At 38.4% G+C, this 22,747-nt stretch overlaps 1 protein-coding gene across 1 annotated transcript; it reads right to left on the bottom strand.

The window, feature by feature from the left end:
* Nucleotides 1–1,270: 1,270 nt before the first annotated feature.
* On the bottom strand, nucleotides 1,271–9,202 carry MARCHF10 (membrane associated ring-CH-type finger 10; the record flags this gene model as incomplete). Its single annotated transcript, XM_082495036.1, is given in 6 exon segments — nucleotides 1,271–1,276; nucleotides 2,202–2,311; nucleotides 4,402–4,438; nucleotides 4,440–4,580; nucleotides 7,007–7,101; nucleotides 9,172–9,202. Coding segments are annotated over 6 exon segments (420 nt in total).
* Nucleotides 9,203–22,747: the final 13,545 nt, after the last annotated feature.

The following is a 22,747-nucleotide window of genomic DNA, read 5'->3' as shown; positions in this document are numbered from 1 at the left end:
AGACAAAAACTGATGTGTCCATGTAAGTGCATTTGTGTGAGGGGAGAGAGAGAATGGCAGAGTGGATGGTAGGGATTTTGGTACGTCTGCACTTACAGAAAGCAAATGCTGGATGTAAATCCAACCTTGATAAAAGCTACCTTAAGGTTACTAATAGTGTTCCTGAGAAGTACCATCATCTTTTTCAAAATTGTAAGTAGGAAGAGGCAGGACCAGCCAGTCTGTGAATGGGAGCAGCGTCACCCTTAACCTTGAACGCATCCTACTCCACAGGATTTTCATCAAAACACCTTTTTTTTTTTTTTTTTTTTTTTTTTTTTGGCTTGGTTTTGTTTTGGTTTTGTTCTGGTGCGAGTGGTTTGGGGGTGGTGGGGTGTCCCTCTCATGGGTTAGGTATTCTGGTACACCTGGGAAAGGCTGTAACCTGGTTGGTGTATTCTTTGTGCTACAGTATTCTATGCTTTAGCATGTTTATAAATTCTCTCCAAATTGTTCTTCTAACTGTTGCATCGTTCTCCACCCTTTTCCCCTAAACTTCTGTATTTCTTTCGGACATCTCAAGTCATGAAGTCATGATGTTCTTCTCCTTTAGGCTTTCAATGAGTGTCTGCCAATCTCAGCCTAAGTAAAAGGCTTTCTGTTCATATGTATTTTACAGCATAGTGGCAAATCAATCATCTAGAAAATAGTTTGCTGGTGAACACTTCTGTCAAAGCATTCTGGGAAATCATTTACTTTTTTTATCAGTAAGGAAGGCCTGAAGGCATGCAGATGGGGGAAATATACACTGTTTACTGCAAATAATTTGAGAAAGACACTTCTACCAGATTGTGCATCTTCTCCTGGTTGATAGGAAAGACTCTGGCACATTGAATTATTTATTTAGATGAGTAGAAATGCTGAAAAGGGCACCTAACCATATGTTTTAGAAGCTTCTGGCATCACTTGGAATGCATCACAAATAATACCCTAAAAGTACAGCAGTATAATATGATATAAAACACCTCAAGAAAGAAACACAACCTATAATTTTAATTACTCTAAGTACTCTAGCAATTATTCACCCTTGCAATTCATCCCATTTTTAAAATGCCTGGGGGGAGGAAACGAGCCTTGCAGTTTCTCCTTGCATGGAATGGGTAAGCACGATGCGCTGATTTATCTAACTAGACTCCAATACAGGCATCAGTTCAAATTCTGTAAAGTACTTAAAAGTTTCAAAACTGAAGTGTGTGTGTGTGGTTCACATGCAAGCCTTGTTACTTGACTGCTAGTACTAGAAAGGGTGCGCAGAAGTGGGGAGTGAAACTCCCACCAGGCACTCTGAGGAAAGCCAAGACATTTGCAAGACTCCTGGAGAAGGCAATTTCTATTGCAATTTGCTAAAAGGCCTTGTTGTAATATGTTATTTACTTGCAGCTTGCGTGGTGGGGTCCTGTCCATGACTTGAAGTCCCTAGGGGCATGGAAACTTGTCAGTAACAACGAACGGATAGAATTCGTGCATTAAAATTGTGTGTTTTGCAATCTTACCAAGAAGATTTTCTTTGGTTGCTGAGCTTGTTGATCTCTTTCCTCAGTAGTAGCATCATCTTATAATGAAATCGATACATCTGGCTTTGGTAAGATTAATTTCCCAGAAAACAGGGTATTCTTGGCTATCATTAATAAAGGAGGCTCTTAATTTCAATATTGTGGTCCATCATTCCTGTATTTCATTCTTTTAAAATTCCACGTTCATTTAAATAAAGAAAAAGAAAAAAAAAAAAAAAAAAGCCTCACAGGAAAGCGTTCAATTCTTCTATTGCTTAGTTTGCTAAATTCTGCATCTTACATAACGTTGTGAAGGACAAACAATGAAATCCTTGGCTGCTCTCCCTTAATCTACTTCTCTCCCGCAATGTTGCATCTACATAATAAACAAGAATTTTTTCCACTGCCATGCTTAATTACAGGTTTTCTCTATGCAAAGCCTCCAGATATCGGGCAGTTCTGTGAAATGCTCTGGGATTATACAATCCGAGCCTAAAATGAATAAGGTCTCTTTACATTTCTTGAAATCTGCATAAGTAAGCATATCTCTTTCTCACAGTTTAGCAGGTTTCAGTTTATGTTGACATTTCGCTGCACATTGGAATATTGCAAGGCAGCAATATCAAAATAGGATTACGGACTCTTATCTGAAGAGAGGCAGTTTCTTACCCACGACCGTCGGTGATTTCTGTAATGTGCATTCACAGTAAAATTGTCCACATCAATTATCAGGTTCTGCTTGCAAAGCTCACGGGTCTTCACAGCCTCCAGATCAGCCCCTGCAATAAGGCAAAAAAATTAAGTCTTTAACCTTAAATTACATCATGCCTGTTATAAAATTGGAATGAGGAAATTTTTTATTTTAAAGCCGTCTTCTACAGATTGCTATCTTTTTATTGGAGTTCTCCTAAATCATTTGAAACCGTGGCATTTTTTTATACTAAACACCTGTAGTAGTAGGGATAACTGGAGTAGTCTGCGTGGTATATGATTGCGCTGGATTTTCTGTTTGCTTTTAATGACAAAATCTGTAGCTTTTATGGAATAAAACTGCAGGGATCATGAGCCACACTGATGTAAAATGCAATAACGGACTCCATAAATAAACCTCTATCTAAGGCCTTGTCAGTACCAACACAGCCAAAGAATTGCCCGGAATTGTTTACTTGTGTCTTCTCCTCATTTTTAAGACAACAATGAATTTCCTTTGAGTGCCATAAAATAAATGGATACACTCCCACCTTCTAAACTGATTCTCTTTTCCCCTTTTCTTGTAAAGGAAGACGTGGAACAAAACCTTCTAAAGAGGGAAAAGCCCCGCTTGCCATGTGTGCGGATGGTCAGCTTTTAAAAAAACAAAACAAAAAAACCCAACAGCAACAAAACCAACCAACCAAAGAAGCCCTCCCCACACGTTTCACTAACCAGAAGCAAAAATTCTGCTCGTTAAGACTGATATCTCGTCAAACATGCTTCTCGGGACAAGGTTCCGCTTAGTTCTTTCATTGCTTAACATACCACCGCCTCTTTTCTTGTTCTGGCTCCCAAACTACCTCAGGAACGCTCTCTGAACAGGATCGGGTCCCCGTATGCTGTCAGCTAGCACTGGGGGGAAACTGAAATTATTCTATGAGGACAGGATTTGGGGAAGGTTTGGGAAATGTGACTCACTTCCCTAAGCTGGGGGCAAGCCAGGAATTTAAATGAACAAGGCCTGGCAGGGGACCAAGTACAGAGGATTTCACTGATGTATCATCTGCCTTTTAAGACTGAAGAAACAAAGCTGGCGTAAACTATTATCTTCCTGCGAACAGGATTGGCATTTTACACAATCTACATGAGGTTAGGGGGTGTGTATATATCATATAGCTACTTGTATCCTTTCTGGAGATTAATTCTCTGGTTATTATCTGATGATGTGGTGGTGGTTTGTTTTTGTGTTTTTTTTTTTTTTTTTAATTTGTATTTTTAAGTGCTTATTTACAAGGAGTAAGTTGAAAATTATACAACTCACTTAGGAACTTCAGAAGCCATAGCACACCAAAGTGCTTAGAAAACACTGTAGAATGCATCTTTAAAAAAAAGAAAAAAAAAACACCCCAAACTAACCTGTGTTGTGATTACCTTCAATCTCTTGATAAAGATAAGGTCCATATTGGGAAAATGCACTTATAATCTAAATGTGCAGTGATATCACATCACTGATAATCTTCATTCAGAATGGAACTAGAAATGGCACAGCAAGAATAGTGCTTGGGGAAAAACAGCAGGCTGACATAAGTGAGGGTGAAATCAAGGAATAATCAACAGGATTGTTCTCTAGCTGGGAGTCACCTTCCTGAATGCTTATATTCGTACTGCTCATATTCCTTCTCTCCTCTCCATCTGAATTCTTCCAGTGCTTCACACATTTCATCTCATTTTATGTTTTGTTTTTTTTTTTTTTTTTTTGTCATTCAAACATTTCTCTTGCCTATTAGTGTTACATGTGCAGTTTATGATCCCTGCAAAATTTGCTGTTCACCTGATACTACTAATTGCTGTAGATTGGCTCATTAAATCTTTCAGCACTTTATATCAAAGATCTTGTTTTAATCTAAACCAAGCACTAGGAAAGTATTGTTTTGGTGATCTGCTTGCTACATACCAGTAGCCTCATCAAAGACATTAATATCTACTGTTATTTCACTGAGAATGCTTGTGCTACAGAAAAATAATACCACGGTGATCAAACTATGAGTTAAATGTGTCCTTTGAGTAAATTTAAAGACTTGTTCAGCCATTAGTATTAGAGGAATTAGTTGAGAGGTAAATTTGGCAGAAGCATCTCAACAGAATGGTTTGTATCTTGTGGGTCTCTCTCTCTCACCTGACTTCATTTTAGCTTTGAGCCATTTTTTTAAGACGTTCCTGATGAACAAACTGCAGGCTTCCCACACAGCCACGTGGCTCTAGCCGTGGATTTGTAGGAGAACCTCCAGCAATCTGACAGATACAATACTGATCTCCTTCCCCTTCGGAGTCTTCTGCCAGGACACTAATAGTGTCCTGGACACAAACAGAAGAAATCAAACACTGCTCTTGGCAAAGTCTACGGTTGACAGTATCTTTGCACTGATGTTCTTGGACTTGGAGAAATTTTACTAAGGACCTTTACCGCATGATGGTGACCTGAAAGTACACTATCCAACAGTTTAGAGTTAATATGTACCTTAAAGCTGATAAATGTTCGAAGGAAAAAACCTTATCATCTAAATCCCCGTTAAGCTTTTGTGAAATCCAAATCTGATGATGTGTTGCCAAGAATCGTACAGCCGCTGTTCGTCAAGAAGAATGAGTGTGTTTGAACACTGCCCAGCAAACGTGAGAGGGGGTATCTGCTGAGTACTCCCCCCTCTCAGCTTCATTGACATTTCGTGACTTCTGAATATTTGTCCTGAATGGACAAATATTCTAGAAACCTTTCTAGATTTGTGGTGATGCAAGGGAAGTTCATTGCTTGGTGAAGAGTAATATTTTAAACAAACGGGAAAAAAAAATATGTTACAAAACATTTTAATGGCTTTGTATTTATGACTGATGGGCAAAACCATGCGAAGTATTTACTGATTGTGATTAGTGCTTTTTGCATGAAATCTGACGAGCGGATTGGGTTCCTATTTAATAAATAGAATACTAAACAACAAAAATGTTGAGCTTTGGTTTGGACTCTAGATTAACTAATACAGTAAAAGAAAAAAATATGAAAATGAAAAAGCAATTTGTGACTTTATCACTTCACACATTTAAACCTTAACCACGTGGAGTTACATCTCCATCCTTAACTTTGCCTACTAATACCCTTAGGTGCTACATACATTATAACACTTCAGAAAACCATTCTTTAAGTTAATGCCACCAGCAGAATGTTGTTGTTGTTGTTGAGGGGGGGGGGGGAATCTCCCTTTTTCCATCCCCTTCTAGCCATGGTTTAGTTTGCCTAAATGGTTTGTGTTGAGAAAGAAGGGAAAGGCTTTTGTCTGAAAGCTGGAATAACAGGAGACCTGTTTACCTGTACAGCTTTCAGTTTCTTTCTAGTTAGCCTTTGGTTATGTTTTCTCCCATTTTCTGGCATGTCTCCCCCTAGATCTCTTGGACAGAACAGGTACCATTACTAACTCCAACTAATGTCATCAGGGGACTGAGGAAACTCCAGAGAAGGGAGGCTTCCTGTTGGCATAGCAGGAAAGATGCATATTTACAACCTTTCAGTGCAAAATAAGAAAAACCTCTAGAAACTCCTTCCATCTAAATCGTTAACTCCACACAGCGTAGCGCCCCTGGTTCTGACTTTCCTTAACTCTTGAAAAGAAACGTTTCATTCTGAAACTTCTGTCTAGCTGTCTGCCATGTCCCCTGGGACAGCTGACACACTCTGAAATACAGACGGTGTATTTGCAGTGAAGCCGGGAACAGAAATGCTTTTCCTGATAGCATCTCTGAACCTAATTGCTTAACCAGTTTCTTGAGACAGAGCAAGCAGCTTGTTGATTACGACGAGCAGCAGGGAAACCTATTGCTCCTTCATTCTGCCTTTATTTGAAAGCCTCTGCAGTCAAAGAAATTACTGTATTTAGACCACAGACAGAAAATAGGACAAGCAAACAATTAAAAATAACTTTGACGAACAAAGCTGTGTCTCTTCACTAGAACTTCTGATTACAGCTGGAATACATAACAAAGCTGAGCTTAAAGGACTTGGTGGTAGTTAAATGGGATCTGTCCCCAAGGGAAGCCTTATAAAGGAATGAAAGGGCAAGTTCTGTGACTGCGCTGTTAGCCACGTACACCAGTGCCCAAAGAGCACACTTGTGGGTTGTGGTGGACTCTGTCACAGTGAGGAATCTATTTTTTGCCTCCAACTCTGCAACAGTAAGACCCACAAATCTGTGTCTCTGCCCAAGAGAGCTTGGTTAAAGCCTCAGTGGTATTTATTAGTGTTTAGGAATAAAGCAATTCAGTGTGTGACTTGCAGAAGAAGTATCATGATGCAAACACCATCTCCTTTTTGAGTGGTTTTCAGTGTCTCTGGTAGAACCAGCTGAAAGTCACATGTGACTGATAAGGATGGAGATACAGATGGAAGAACTACGAACTTACTTTTGTGTGTTTCCAACTGTATAGAAAACTTGAAAGAGGAAAAGTGCAGCCCTTTCTTTACAAAAAAAAGTCAAATACCAAACCAACCTATGATAAAAATAGAACTTTGAAATCTACAGTATTTCACTTAGCTATAGCACAGTTTCTGGCAATTCATGATCTAGCTACCATGTGTTTATGCATAATTCTAGAGTTTGCACAAATATTGAATACACTCCTCGCCTTTCTTGTTGTTCCTCTTGATCTGCCTGTGGTCTCTTCACTTCCTCTGTGCTTGCTGAATGGGAGATTGTTTTGTTGCTCATTGTATTACTTCGGGTTTGTAAATAAGGCACCGCCAGAAAAGTCAATGGCAACTGATCATGCAAAACACAAGCGGTATGAAGGTCAGGAGTGAATCTTGTCTGAAAAAAAGATGGGATAGAAGACTCTAGAGATGAAGAGCTATGTGAACTCTGTAAGCTCTCCCCAACGTATGCGGTACCACTGGGAGATGAAATGTTCCAAGTGTCACTGATGCTGTCCTCCAGTAAGCTGCTGTCTTCAGGTGTACTGTGAAGAGGCAGTGAAGAATCAAAACTTTCTGAAGTAGAAGAGTCCCAGTAGCATATAAAAGACAAGGGTGTATGCACAGTGAGTGTTGAACTATCATCCAAATCCAGTGTTTGTGGAGACTATGCTGCTGAGCTCCGGTTTGCTGAGGACTCGGGTCTGTGCGCAGACTGAGCGAGGGTCCTGGGCTGTTAGGTGCAGTAGCGGTCTGCGAGCAGCTCATAGAACTGACATAACCATGACATCTCTGATGGCTTTCATAAGAATGCCATTCTCTGCAATAAATATGGCCTCTACTCCTATCTCTGTAATTAACATTATTAAGCATCTTTTGAATAGATGAATTACTTGGCTTATCTTCAAATTCAGATTGATATGCATCTTCTAGACAATTCCCATCTGGAGGGTATAATTTGTCACTGTCCTTAGATTCTCTCCGCTGTGGTTCTACAGCGATGACCATCACTCTGTGCTCTCTTAAAGGCCAATGAGAAGATTTACCCCCTCTTGATGATGCAATTTTGTTATTTCCACCTTCTTCCAAGCTATGTCGCTCACCTTGTGCTAAATATATTTCACTAAATTTGTTCCTGTGTTCCGGAATCCTAGGAAATTGGCTAATGCTCAGGAAAAGACTTTTCTTTAACTGACTGGCGTCTCCAGTATCTTCCATTTCTTTAAAAGAATCTTCCATTTCTTTAAAAGAATCTTCCATGATTAAATACTGAATAGAAAAAAAAGCTTTTCCCTCTGGACCTAAAAGGGGCTCTTCTGTGGTGCAGAAGGATGAACCACTCAAATTGTTCGCTACGGAGGAACTGAGAGTTCCCTGGGAGGTCAATGTGGATGACCGAGTTAGAGATGACTGAGCTTGTGCCCGTGCTGGAATAGTTCCTATTTTCTGTCTCAAGGCCTCTGTGATCTAGACTGAGGTTAGAGGACTGTGTTATACTCCTCCTCTGAGATCGCGTCCTGTTCTCAAATGCGGTTTCACTTGATTTTCTTGCACAGTCTTGTTGAACTCCAAGACCTGGATTCAAAATTAAAAACAAACAAAACAAAAAAAACCCCAAACAACAAAAAGAAACCAAAACCCAAACCCAAAACCCCCAACTGTTAAAACACCATTTTGCTTTTATATTGAGTGTTTAGCACATGTTTGGAGTGGGTTAAGAATGTTATTCTAGTACTGATGTTATAGCACAGTCAGTTATTGGTAATTCTAATTCTAGTATGTTTCTTGTTAACAATCTGAATTTATTCATGAGCTTCTCTAGAATGCAGACAGAAAATCAATACTGCTTGTCTGGTAGGACGTGTGTAGGAACATGTGAAGAACGCTAATAGATACTACTAAATGATGCAGGGGCACCTAGAAGGCCAATTGATATTTACCCCTTTCCTGGAATGCGTTCTGACCCACCCGGTCCTTGCTTTGTTGAATAGGTAGTTTCAGAAGAAACCACCTCTGTGTAAGCAACAGGAACTGCATTGCCAACTTGTCTGAGGGGTTTTATAAGAGATGGGATTTTCAATTTTAAGAATTTTATCTCACTTGCTTATTACGCAGTAATATAAACTTTCAGTGAGCACTTTGATCTGCCCCAGTTTGAATGTGAAGCTGAGCTGATATTTTAATATGTACTCTGGGGGAGGTCTGCTGCTTGTTCAAATCCTCAAGGGCACCCTGCAACAGAACTCGCTGTATGTTAACATTTATACACAACCCCATATGTTATGGTAACAACAACAACAAAAGTTTTAGAGATTCTAATTATTATCTTACAAAAAAAGTCATATAAAACATTAGGAATGTGATAAATCTCATGAGATGACTGCAAGTCCTGTCGTCTTGTTTTGCGCAAACATACAAGTCGGCTGGGTAAAACCAGTCAGCTCGTGCTTCGTGATAGATCACTGACTTCTCAAGAGGCGAGAGGCAGCCTACCTTCTCGTGTCGTCTTGTGGAATTGCCTCATGCAGTACAATCTTTAAACCACAGGAAAGAATGTAACTTACAGGTAGAGAAAATTTCTCTGTCAGACTGATTTAGTTGTGGGTTAGATCGCTCAGATCAAACCCACACTACTACTCTGGCAGACGGCACTGCTCTACTTGCTAGTGTGGAATTACAGCCGATGGGATTCTCCCAGCCGTGCTTTATCCCTTGGCTGGTAAGGGTGTGGGTTTGCCTTTTATCCCAAGGAGATATTTGGACTCCTGTTCTGCTTGGGCCATCTGCTCATTCATACAGCATATTTTTAAATTGCTTGGGGCTGCTTTATCATGTTTCTTCTTGCTACATGGGTGCACTTGAATGTACTTATTTCCAATTGTAATGCAGTTTTAAAAACACGTGTGCTCTATCCGTGACTGCCGTCCCATATTTTACTGTGGCTATGTCCTTCTCGCTGTTGTCTCAAGTAAACTGCTTTTACTGTGAGAAACCGTGCAGAAACTTAATAGCAGCTTAAGGATTCACTAAGACATGGTGCAGAAGGCAACATTTCCCATTACATTTACTTTTTCTTGTACTTCTTTTGGTCTACTATACACCAAAATATGGTCTAGATGATAAATACTTCACCTCTAACTCCAAGGCATCATAAAAAAAAAAAAAAAAGTAAGAGTAAACTGGAGCCATAACAATCTCATTGGTCTTGACAAGTGTGAGTATTTCTTTCTCTTCTTCAAAACAAGATGTTTACTCTCTAGATAGCAATTTGAGAGTTCCTGAAGTCTATGACAGTGGTAATTCGAAGGTGATGACATCAAAGAAAGAAAAATGGCTGTGTTATTTCTCACAGTTGCCTCATTGCCATGGCCCCAGCAGAAACAGAGCTCTCCTAGCCTCAAACAAGTTTTGAACAGAAAATATAACCAGTACTCGGGACCCTGATATGGAAGATAAGACAGCTGGATTCAGTTTTGTGCTCTGTTAAAACTTATCCTATATACATAGAATCGTAGAATCGCTGAGGTTGGAAGGGACCTTTAAGATCATCAAGTCCAACCATTACCCTGCCCTGTCAAAAACCACTTCTAAGCCATGTCCCCAAGTACCACATCTACCCTTTTTTTAAACACCTCCAGGGATGGCGAATCCACCCCCTCCCTGGGCAGCCTGTGCCAATGTTTAATAACCCTTCCAGTGAAAAAATGTCTCCTAATATCCAATCTAAACCTCCCCTGGTTTAAACATCACTTACTGTTCCTTAGCTTCTCCAATGTAAATAAACAAACCCATGGGTGCTGTAAAGATAAAGTCATGGAAAAGGTGGAGGATAGTCAGAAACAAATTGTGAGGGGCAGATAAGTATGTAAAATAATCCGGCAATCTTGCATGTTAAGGATGTCAGAGAGAAGTAAAAGATGAAGATAAAGTATATCCGGAACGTGATGGCTAAGTGGGAGAATATATCCTCAGTCTAATGCAGTATGAAAAGAACAGGCAGGAAGGCCATAGGGATAATAGGCCTTTAAGAAAAAATAAAAGAAAGTTTGAGTTTTTTCCCTCCAGACAAACAAACAGCAAGTTACAGGTATAAAAATATGAGTTCATAGTAATATTTAATTTTGCTTCATTTCTATACTGTTCTCTTAATTTTTTTCCCTGGCTGGAAGGACAGGGAAAGACAACTGATCATACTCTGCAAATGCCTTTCTGTCTAAGTGAAGGCAGCCCTTTACTCGGGAGACCCCGTGTTGATGTAAGTGAAGCTTTGAATGGAAATAAGATTTTGTTCTTACACGGTTACAAGATCAGGGCACTAGTTAATTTTGACTATACATTTTCCCCAAATACCTGAGGCCTATTTTCTGTTCTAAATTAAGTCAAAGACATGAAATAACGCTGATGTAAGTGGGATTACATCAGACCTACAGGAATGCACACTTAAATGGGTTTAACCTTAATTTTAAAACACTTATTTTTGCTGAATGGTGTTGGTTTTGAGTTAGTGGAATGCAAATATGCAGTAAATCAGAATTAGGAAAGGACCTATTCCGTTTCCTCTCTAGAACTTAAAAAAACACTGAGTCTTGAATATCGATGTATGGAGAGCCTCAGTTTAATTATACATGTCAAGAACAACATCAAAATAGTTTTGTGTTTATGCAAGCTATTTCTACAATGATATAAACCTGCAAAGGTGGTCATTCCTGCAAAACTGTTTCTCTGTCTGGTTTTTGTCTCCAGAGATGTATCTGTGTTCCCACAACCTCCCTCAAGAAGAGAGAAACCATCCATCTGCTAAGATATTTAGTGAATAATCTTTGTTCTATAAATATTTGAAGCTTTGTGCTTAAAAATGGAATATCACTTTAAAAAGCAACTTGCTGGCATAAATGCTGCCTGACTTCACCGAAACAATAAACTGATTAGCTAATCCTGGCAAACTTCATATTGTTTTCGGAGGATTTACTCATGCACGTTGTTAGGTTGGAACTTGTTTAACGGCTGCTATGTAAATTATGGAGGATTTATTTGTCGCTTTGGTAAAATTAACTATGATAAGTAACTTTTCTATTTTTTGGTATTTTAAATAGATAATTCATTTTAAATTACCCTTCTTATCTTAACCAATTTCAAAGTTGCATGAAATAGGGACTTGATCCTGTTCTCATTAAAAGCCTAGTGAACATGACTGCAAAACTAGCAGCACCCCGCAGAAATAGGGTGATCGAAGATTTGCTTTGTCTCTGGTCTTTGATCCCGTGTTGCACAATTAACTGAAAGGCATGTCTGCGTATTCTGTGATTCCTTATTCCAGAAATAATATTGGCTATCCTGAGTAATACCACTAAGACATCTTACTGAATTCACCATGACAAAGTTCATGGTTACAAGTGTAATTCCAATTTATATTTTCCATTGTGTGGCAGTTTAAAAATGCCCTAAAAATGCAAGCATGAACTCCATTTTGAAACTTTTTTGTTATTAAACTAATTTGTTTATATGAAGAAAATAAAGCAAACTAATATAAGGACAATTAAATTACAAAGCATCCATCCAGTTTGCTGTTTGTAATATCAGGACAAGTGACTCGATTTCATGTACCCAGTATTCACCTGAAGTGACTTTATTTGGGTCAAGTACACTTTTCTTGACTTTTTTTAAGCTTATATTGCGTTTCAACTTCTGCTTGACTGATACATTGTCTATAATAGGAAATTTAAGGCCTGGTCTGTTCCCAGAAGATTTGATGACAGATCCATACTCGAGTCCAGAACTCTCATTTGTGAAGGTCTAGAAAAGAAAAAGAGGTGGCTGAACATCACTGAGGGGAAAAAAAAAAATGCAATACAAATAAAGCAGTATAAGAACAAATCTTTTAAATAGCAGGAAGGAAACACATGCACTGTCCATAAATAGAAAACCCCTTTCTCCTCCTCTTCTCTGATCTCTCCCCCAAGTTGTATAACATGTACTGAAATCAGATTTTTCCACATAACGTACTATGTTCTTCAATTTTTTGTTTGCATTTTATTTGGGTTCTTTTCTGGAGTACGGGGACTCTTCACTATACAAATCAAGGCCTTCTGCTAAAAATCTTTAATCTCTCTTGCAGATGACTTGCCAGAGTGATATCACTCTTACAAGAATAAAACTGAAAGCTGTGATTCTGTAATGTAAGAAAGTACCAACATGATATAAATAGATATACGAGTTAAGTTTATTAGATCTGTTAACTCGCAAGTCTAATTTGGACTTGTGACCTTTTGCATGTTAATATCATCAGGGGAACTACAATGTGAGCCATTCAAACCAAGCCATGGTGGTTCAATTATGAAACACTTCATATGTTCCTATTCCACAAAACAATTCTGCCTTCTGTATTCCAGAGGACAGGCATGACCTTTGTCATTGTGATGTTAGCATTTTTCATTTAGATGTATCTGTTTGTCAATAACACTTAGAAATTAATTCTGGTCTTTAAAAATTCCTTGTAAAGAGATACAACATAGTAACTCTTTATGTTACCGGATGCTCAAATATTAATATAAATATTGAGAGCTGAAGACTGAAAATAATTTTCCAATTAACTCATCTCAACAATGCTTACACAGTTCAGGGTAAGAATATAACAAACTCTTGGAGATAATACAGCTTCGTTCCTCGAGTAGCTACACTGGAACCATTAAGTTTAGACTAATGCACAAAGAAAAGCAAAATAGTTAATGTACCAGTCTTTCAACTTTTGAATTAAAAAAGCTATGTTAATCCAAAGTGAAAAAAAAATTGAAAATAATTTAACAAACTTTCATGCACATCCAACTTTTTATACCAGTCAGACAAACAGGTTTACATAATTTGGCTTAATATCTCTGGATACACAGAAAAAGCTGAAAGAGGAGGCATGTCACATGTTGAGACAAGGGTTTATTGGTGGAGTCGTGTAAATACTTAGCAGATTATGTCTGATTACATTTACCTGCTTCATGAGCATAGCACTTATTTGGATTGTTCTAAAAAGCAGTAATTGAAAGTAAAATCCATTTTCCAGAAGCTTGTATAAGGGTAGTAACCTAAATTTCTCCAATATAAGCATGTTAACCGTACTTATATTAATCATAAGCTACAAGGAGCTCCTAAAGCCCTTTTGCCCTTGCAGATTCAGAAAGTTCATGTACGGCACTGGTGAAAGTTTAGATCTACGTTCATTCCCTGAATGATCATAGGTTTAAAAAAAAAGAAAAAAAAGTAAAAATTTCCTACTACATGTGTCTGTGTAGGGGGAGAAGAACGTAAAAATGACTCAAATACAGAGACTATGCTGATAGCCTTAATTTTAATGCAGTAAAGGGTTCCTTTCCATCTTCTTTCAGAGATCTTTAGTACAGTGAGTTGGAATAGAATGTGCAAGAGGAGGATTTGGGTTTTGTTTATATGTACATAGAAAGATCGAGCCAAAGAGCTGTAGCATGTACCAACATATCCATTACTCACAATCTGGCAAGTCCTGTATAAATGTAATCTTCCTTTTACGTGATATAAAGAAAGGACTGGTGAACCTTCTTTAGAATGAAAGAAGGAAAACTTCTGTGGAAGCAGATAAATGCCTAACGAGCTGGCTAAAAGGCTGGTGTGTTAGCTGAGATTAATAACGAGAGAGAAACATCTTCCTGTTGGGCCACTGTGAAAATGGTGATAAATATAAAAGCATCTCACAATGATAATCAATATTATTGTTAATCCTTCCTGAAGTACTGTGTCCTAAGATATCTCTGATCTGATTCTGCCAAGTAGTTTCCTGATTATAATTGTTTTCTGTAGTAACTTGCATATTTTAATGAAGATTACTTCATTAAGCTGTATCACAACTGTACATTCAGCATGTTGCATTGTTACTAGTATAGCAACATTTCAAACAGAAAATATTTTGTCATCCAGATTAGTGAACTGTTCCTGGTGTGTTTAAAACAACAACAAAAAGTTGATATGATACATCTCGCAAGCCTCATATTAGAAATCTAAAGTAAAAAATACTGCGGTGAAAAGGATTAGCACACCATTATTCTTCTGAAATTAGAACCTAGGAGGTAAATTTTCATATGCTTTTTAAACTTCACTGTATTTCCATCTTACTTTATCATTGCTAGTTGGTAGATAAGGCCATTTTTCTTAAAAAATATTCAGATACATTTCTATTTTTCGCTTCATGCTTGGAATATTATTTCTTTTTTTTTTTTTTTTTTTTTCAAGAAGGAAAGGATGTTACTTTATTCACCAGTCACTATTTGCTGGCAGGTAGCGCAGCAGTGGAGAAGATAACCATCTAGTCTTAGCCCACAGATCATCTGCAGAGCTCAAAGCACCGAGGCAGAAAGTGGAAGGCACTTGTTGAAAGATAAAGCTCCATAGCAGAAGTAGAACCTAAATACAAAATAACCTCTCTGAAGTGAATGGTATTTCTGCCATTGAGCTCACCAAGTCATTGCTTTCTAAGTTTGTTTTTTGATTATTTGTGCTCTGTGTGTTGGTTTGTTTTTCTGGAGAGTATTTTGTTTGTTATGTGCAGGTTTTGTGGTCTAAATAGTATAATGTAGAAAGATAGTCATATCTTATTTAAATATTCTGAAGGATGGAGTGTTTACCACAATGTTAACAACTTGTTCAATGATTAACTGCCTATCATAAAAACTTTGTACATTTTCTTCCCATTTTATTTTTGTAACTTAAGCTTTCAACCACAGATCTTGTGCTCTGACAAATAAAATAGCTAAGAACAGACAGCATCTCTTTATGTAGGTTCTCCACAAACTGGCATGCTAACCATAGGATTAAGTCTGGTTTTAAATGTGTTGGTACCAGACTAGGTCTTTTGTACACCCTACCATAGGCTCTTCTATGTACACAACTCAGAAAACTCTAGATCTTCCCTGTTGCTTGCTATTGTGGGGCCAGAGGTCTCCTTCGAAACGTCTGATGCTACTTCAAAGCTTTGGACAACACAGCCATAAATTGGAACGGTCAGTGAAGTGCAGCGTAATCTGTTGTAGCGTATGGTACAAATGAGGAGCAGAGTAGGGATGAAAAATTCTGAAAAGCTACATGTGCTCAGTTGCCAGCTTGGGGTATAAGCCTTAGCCAATACAGACAAATAATTGTGTTCTATATCCTCAGATTAGAAAATAAGAACCACATTATTCAGCTTTAAAATGATTTAGATTCTTTTCTCAGGGGCATTGTAATTTCCTTTCTTTTTACCCAGATACTTTTAATGTTTGTTTAAACTGAGACCACAAAGTGTGCATAATCTTCTAATCTCGCGGTCCATTTTAACATACTTAGTTCCGCTGTTTTAATTCCATTTGGCTTTCAATTTGGGATAAAAATTATAAACAGTGTATTTCAGAATGTAGAAGTGAGACACCAAGATCAATCTTTGTGTTAGGGGGAGATTTATTTTAGTTGCAATTCCCTGTTGGCAACAAATAGAGCAGAACAAAAACTAGAGGGAGCTGTTGTTCACAAATAATCCACAAATAATCTCCATTATCGTTTATTCTGAAATAAATTAGAAAACGACTCTTTTAACTAGGGGGTTGGGGAAGTACTGTCCAAAATATGTAGCAATAGCATGGAGGGGAGGATAGATAATTAAGGCAGAAATATGGACTACCTGGTCTAAAGGGAGCACATCTATTACCTGTATCGGGGAGAAACAGAGGGAAGGAAACACGAGGACAAATGAAAGACTTAATTAATCTGTTCTGTGGTTTAAAGGCATAAATGGATACATTTTCATTCAGTTAGCAATGCATAAAACATTCTCATTTCACTTTTTGAAACAGCAGAACAAATGCCTAGACAGATACTATACACTGGAAATTAAGAAAACTGAAGCTGTGTTTGACAAAGCAGTGATAAACCAGTAGATAGGTCCATTCATTGTGAGGCTGTTGAACTAGCTCCGTAACTAGAAGAAAGCCTAGAAAGAAACTAGAAAGAATAAACAGAAATGCTGCTTCTGGAAATAAGTATTAAACAATGCAAACAACCTGAATCCTCACCAAATAGTTTCAAAGTCAGATAAATTGAAATATCTGTAGGGTAAACTTTGTTTCATGAAAAGCTGCAAGATGTATCATGTAGTGTAACACATGAAATATGTACAAGCCAAATATATTTGTTGGCACAAAAGTCCTCTGGCTTACTGAAGTAAAACATCCACATATTTTAGGGGTTATCTGATAAGACTCTTGTGGAACTCACCAGTCATTGGATCACTCTGGACTACTGTCTTTCATTCTGTTCTAATCGTAAACCAACGTGAATTTGCTAAGTTCACCACCCTTTCCTGTGGAGTACTGAGCAAACATCATGTTGTATGTTGATATGGTCTTCCAAGAAAAAAAAAAAAAGGCTTGAACTATCAGATACTCAACAAAGGGGAGTTTGCTTACTTGTTTCTCTAGAACCAAGTTCAGTTACACTAGAATGCTTCCTTGGGGATCTTATTCCATGTAAGTCCACCACAAATAGCATACGCAAATATTTCTTTAATTTTCATTTGAGAATCTATCTTCAAGAATGCAAAACAGGCTTTCTAGAGATTTGTGATCCCATCATGGACCTGTATTTTATTAAAAATTGTAAAATCATAATCTTTGAATATTCATGCATTATATATCAATAATCTATTTATTTTCACTGTGTACATACAACAACAAAATTGCTATGTAGCCCTTTCTTGTCTGTGATGTGCACAGGCTGAAAAAATATTTCCAGTCAGGTTATTTGAATAGATGATTGGGGTTTAGCATTATTTGCATTTTGAAGGAAGTTTTCCTCAATATGCTATTCTGTGCTAGACAGACGGCCTTAGTCTGTTCTGCACCTGAATGAACACCAGCCACACCGCTGTACCTGGGAACCACCCAAAAGAATTTAAACACAACTAATGGGCTGATTAGTGGCAAGAAATATCTTCTAGGTAAATAGTTGTCTCGGGTTCACTTTTTTTAATTGATTGATTGCCACTTGAAGACAAAAAAAAAATCCCCACCCTAAGAAAGCATGCCTTATCCAGTCCAACTTACAGGAGTTATTTGGAAGACAGAGGGTTCATCTGCAGTAGCATTTTGTTCAGATTTGGGCCTTGTACTCTTGAAACAAGTCTATAGTCTCCACTTACTGTGAAGCAGTCTGGGAGAGCACATACAAAAATGCCTTTCAGATGAAACTTAACTAGAAGACAGGCTCCAGCTGGTCATTAGCATTCATTCGCGTGATCAGCTGAGCAATAGGCAGCAGTAAAACATCTGAAAATGCATATAATGTGGATGTCATGTCCTTGACTCGAACTCTTACTCTGTAACTTGCATCAGGCTGCATTACTGCCTGGAGAAGATGTAATCCAGAGTTACCCAGAGACTGATGTAAAATGGTACAATGAACCTACAGGAAAGTAGGGCCAGTCACGAACCCTTTTCTGACCTCCTTGCCAACATTTGGATGCTCTTTTTTGACTTGGTCTTCTCTGCTATGAATCCATATCACAATACGTTTTGGGCAGGGGGAAAAAAAAAGGGGGGGGGGAGGGAAATCAAAACACTGTAGTATGTAATTCTGTTGCTGGAAATATGGTGGAAAAAACCCATGAGTCAGAAATTGTAATTGTGTATTATTTTGTTCACCTAATACACTGATGATGGCAGTATAACAACCAAAATAGAGGTGAGGTTGGTATTTGAGCAGTGTATTCAAATTACTATCAGAAATATGCATCAAAACCCAAACACAACTATTACAAAAGCAATGTCACTTAAAAGAGAAAGTGTATGGGAGAGGCATGCACACCCAGCCAAGACATTCACTCATTGCATGTTTTAATATTCGCCAAGTTCAAGCAAGATTGCTTTGCTTCGTAGAATAGGAAAGCCTGAACCCAGCCAAGTCAAAGTAATATCATCTGCATTTGCCAATAGTATGCATGTTAGGGAATGACTCTGACCTAAATGTAATGACCTGATTTGAGAACAGACTCAACCACATAAGAGAGTGTTTACTCTATAGACATAATTTCACATTGTAGAAGACACGGCTTTTCCACATCTGAAACACAGCAACTCACGCCCTTTAGCCCTCTCTGGGAACTATGTCCGTGCTCTCTCCCATAACACAGGGAAGTACGGAAGCAACATCCCAACTCCATCTTTTTACTAAATAGTTTAGTACATAGACTGCTTAGTCGGGATGTAGGAGAACTGGGTTTGTGTCTCCTTCATGTGGACCCTTTAGCCACTAAGCTGTTGTCTCAAGAGGAGGGTTCTTGAGTTTTCCTGACCTCAGCGTTCACTCTGCATGCAGTGTAAACAAATACGGGTAAGGAGGAAGTTAATACAGTTGTAATCTAGCTGTGGGGGACTGGCAAAGTAGTGCAGGGATCTACGTTTCAGCAGACTGGAACTGAAGTTTCCTCCCCCTTTTTCTGCCTCAGTGAAATTTTCTCCCTGAAACTCCATTACCCAGACATGTCGGCTAGGGGAATATGTAATGTCTGTAGCTCTTGAGAGGGTTTAGGCACAAGTAAGAAATCTAACTGCCCTGAGTGCTCAGATGCAGCTGGGCACGGTCGGTGTTGTTTAGCTCTCCTGGGAACTTTACGGGAAGATTTAGACCTTCTTGGCTTTTATTCTCTGGATTGCTAGCTGGTAAATCAATAAATAAAATGGTGGTTTCCCAAAGAACTCCTTGTGTTAATATACTTTGACCATTTGTCTGATGTCTAAAGTCTATCACACAACTTTCACGGGTACTTTGGATTAAGATGAGTTCAATGGAACTACCAAATAATGTTTTGGAAAACAGATTAACCTTTGCTATGAGCCGTGTCTGTTTTGAGAAATATCATACTCTGATGAGAGATGCAGCACCAAGTTTTCATGTTTAATGCATTTTAACTCTGAGAATCTCCTTATGGCCGTGACAGCAAATGGAAAACAGACTACGAACAGCAATATGCACAGATATCCTGATCTCAGCAGATTAAAAGATAGTTGGGAAATAGCATGATGATTGCAGCAGCAGACTCTGCGTTCTTACGTTGTTCTTAAGAAAGTGGGTATCTGGCGAGATACGATGATCAGACATGGTGTACTGTAGCTGATCATCCTACTGGTAGATTAAACAAGTGGAAGCTCTGGCTGAGGGAGAAACAATTCACTTTGCAACTCATCTTGTTTACAGTTATCTAACTTTGAGATGGGGTTAACTTTTACTCACTGGGCTTATACATGTAATTTCTAGCACTGATGTAAGATTCCCCTACATTTTCTATAAGAGAAGACCATAGGATTTCCCTGGTTTATTTTGAATCTCTAAGAAATCTATTTTTCTCTAATTTCTAGCCTGGGAAACATAGCAAACTGGTGGCTGGGAAGGCTTGCACAAAACCTGCATCAAAGAAAAATAGATGAGTTGTGGCAGCCCCCTCCATCTTGATGTGTTGTCAGTTAAACTCAAGACCAAACAAAAAGCTTGCTTTTCCCTTACAGAAAGACAAATATTAACATAGCTCAATAAACTATAATCATTTGTCTCTGCCACCTGTAAAACTCAAGAAAAGCTTCTCTTGTGCCCTGTTCTGTGAAAAAACTTTGGGAACTTTTGTTTATAATCTAGTTTTATAAAGGAACCAATGCTTATGTGGTCATAGCGTATGTTTTTTATGTCAGTTCATGCTTGCTGCAGCTTTTGTACTATGGATGAACAATTGTATAGGGTAGAACACTCAAAATCATGAAGTTTCCATTAGTGTTGTGACAGCTGGTGGCTATGAATGACTGAAACTTTATTAATACCTCACAAATAGAATATTTGAGTTATCAGCGTCTTACACTAAGAACAAGTTCAAGCACAAACAGAACCAAGCTGCTTCTGATGACCAGTAAGACCTCATCCCATGATGCAGATATTATGAACTGCAGCTCTGGTCCACAAGATGGTGAACAAACGTAGGGTGGACAACAGAATGATAATACAGGCAGCTCCACGTCACTAATGCATTATTGTGATCCCCTGGACTTAATGATGCTAATCCAGCCATTACGTAAGTCTATTTCTAACACATAACGTCCAACAGCTTCTTGCCTTATTCAGCAATAAGGGGTTTAGGTGAGCTTTATATTTTCCCCATTCTGCTGTGGAAGCACAGTACAGCTTTGTCATGAACAAAAATCTGACCCATGCTTGAGAAACTGAAGGTTGCAGTGGGTTGTAGGCACAGATGAAAAACGTAATTGTCAATTAATTTTCCTTAAATTAGTTCTCATGGCTTTTAAAATTGTTTTTGTTTTGGATTGTCAAGGTAGGTGCTCTAAAATGGAACTTTTTGCATTTCCAGTTCTGTATGACCCCAATTTAGTTACCTGTCTGATGACTGGTATGTTTGATGGCGACGGTGTGTCACAACTGCCTGTAGCAAAGATGGAACTTTGGGTTTTCCCACTCTGTTTTTCCCTTGTAGTGGTGTGTTTGTTTCTTTTTAGGCTGTTCTCTGTTCCGCTTCTGTTGTCTCAGACATGCCTAAGGAACAAAACATATTTGGCTGGAATAAGAGAGATTTTTCTGTGTTGTGCACCTGGGTGATATGATCTCATGTCTGAGTGTTCATAATCCATATTCTTTATGAGGTACATCACGTGATACAAAAGTTAATCCACCGAATGACTAAACTCAACACTGATGAGAATAATTATCTGCCCTGGTAATGCAATAATCTTGGTAAATATAAATAACAAACACTGCAATGGTTTATTGGAGCTTAGTATTGTATTTAAAGATGCCCTATAAAATGAGGGAGCTAATGCTTTCCATGGAGCTTTCTGTTCTCCTTGCCTTACTTGTGAGGAAAACTCATTCTGGACGATAAAAAGCGCTTGTATTTGTTTTCCGATTATTCTTGTGCCAAAACACTACAGAAATCCTGTCATCAATGCAAGTGGTCTTGCTGTGCAACTGCACAGTGGTCTTGATGATCAGTCTGACTGCACAGCTATTTGGTGTTTGGTTTGGTTCTTAATGCTGTCATCATTAGTTTGATCAAGTGGAATGACCAGAGCCATTAGATTCACCTGCTTCAGCATTCTCCCAAGAAAAAAGGAATCTCTGACTAATATCAACATCAGATAGCAGCCTCTATCCTCCACAAACACCTGGCATAGTGAGATAAAGGGGGAAAAGGGAGCAGTGGCAGAGCGTATACCAGCAAGGCATAAAGCTTGCTGTCCGCGTAGCCTCTAAAGCTGAACTATTATGTGCCAGAATGTGAAGGACTGTCCTGCCAACTGTAATAGGTGTAAAGACAGCTGCTGCGTCTGGCCTGTTAAACCTCCCCCAAGGGCTACTTGACCAGCCCAGATAACACGGGACTGGCAATTTAGTGCCAGATAAAATCAGTGTTTGACGCTGAGCACGCTGAGAATTTGCACAGTATACAGACATATACTTTCTGTATTACTGTGGCTCTGAAACCAGAGTTAAGCTTTACTGTGCAATTACTAGAAAAACTATTGTAGAAGTCCCTGTTTCCACTAAAAATCAAGAAGCTAAAATACTGCTCAACTTAGAAAGCAAGCCAATTCTCACAGTTTGGGTCTTAAGGACATATATTTGTATGATGCATAGTTTGTCCAGCCTCGGGATCTTGGCTGGGACTCAGAGTGCTACCCCCAAAAGAAGTGAATAAAAGAAATTGTACGGTTTTCTCACTGGGTCTTTATTTGAACGTACGCTACAAAATTTCCCTCTATAGCATTTAGTTAATAGTCTACCTTGGTCAGAACTGAGTTTTTTTCTGAAGTTAATGGAAACACATTTCATCCAAAGTCTTGAAAAAATGTTAATTTCTGCAACCTTTATTTATTTAAAAAAACTCTTTCTGCCAGAAATTGTGCCAGGTTGAAAGTCTTTTATAGATTAGCAGTCGCTTGCAGAGTGTGAACAACTATAATGAAGTTGGTGGTAATAGTTCTGTATACCTTCTAAAAAATATAAGCAATAGATTCACAGTCTTGCC

The sequence above is a fragment of the Vanellus vanellus genome (assembly GCF_965231255.1).
Source record: "Vanellus vanellus genome assembly, chromosome: 24".
Lineage (NCBI taxonomy): Eukaryota > Metazoa > Chordata > Aves > Charadriiformes > Charadriidae > Vanellus > Vanellus vanellus.
Note: the sequence above shows the minus strand (reverse complement) of the source record. Positions and strands in the feature narration are given on the sequence as shown.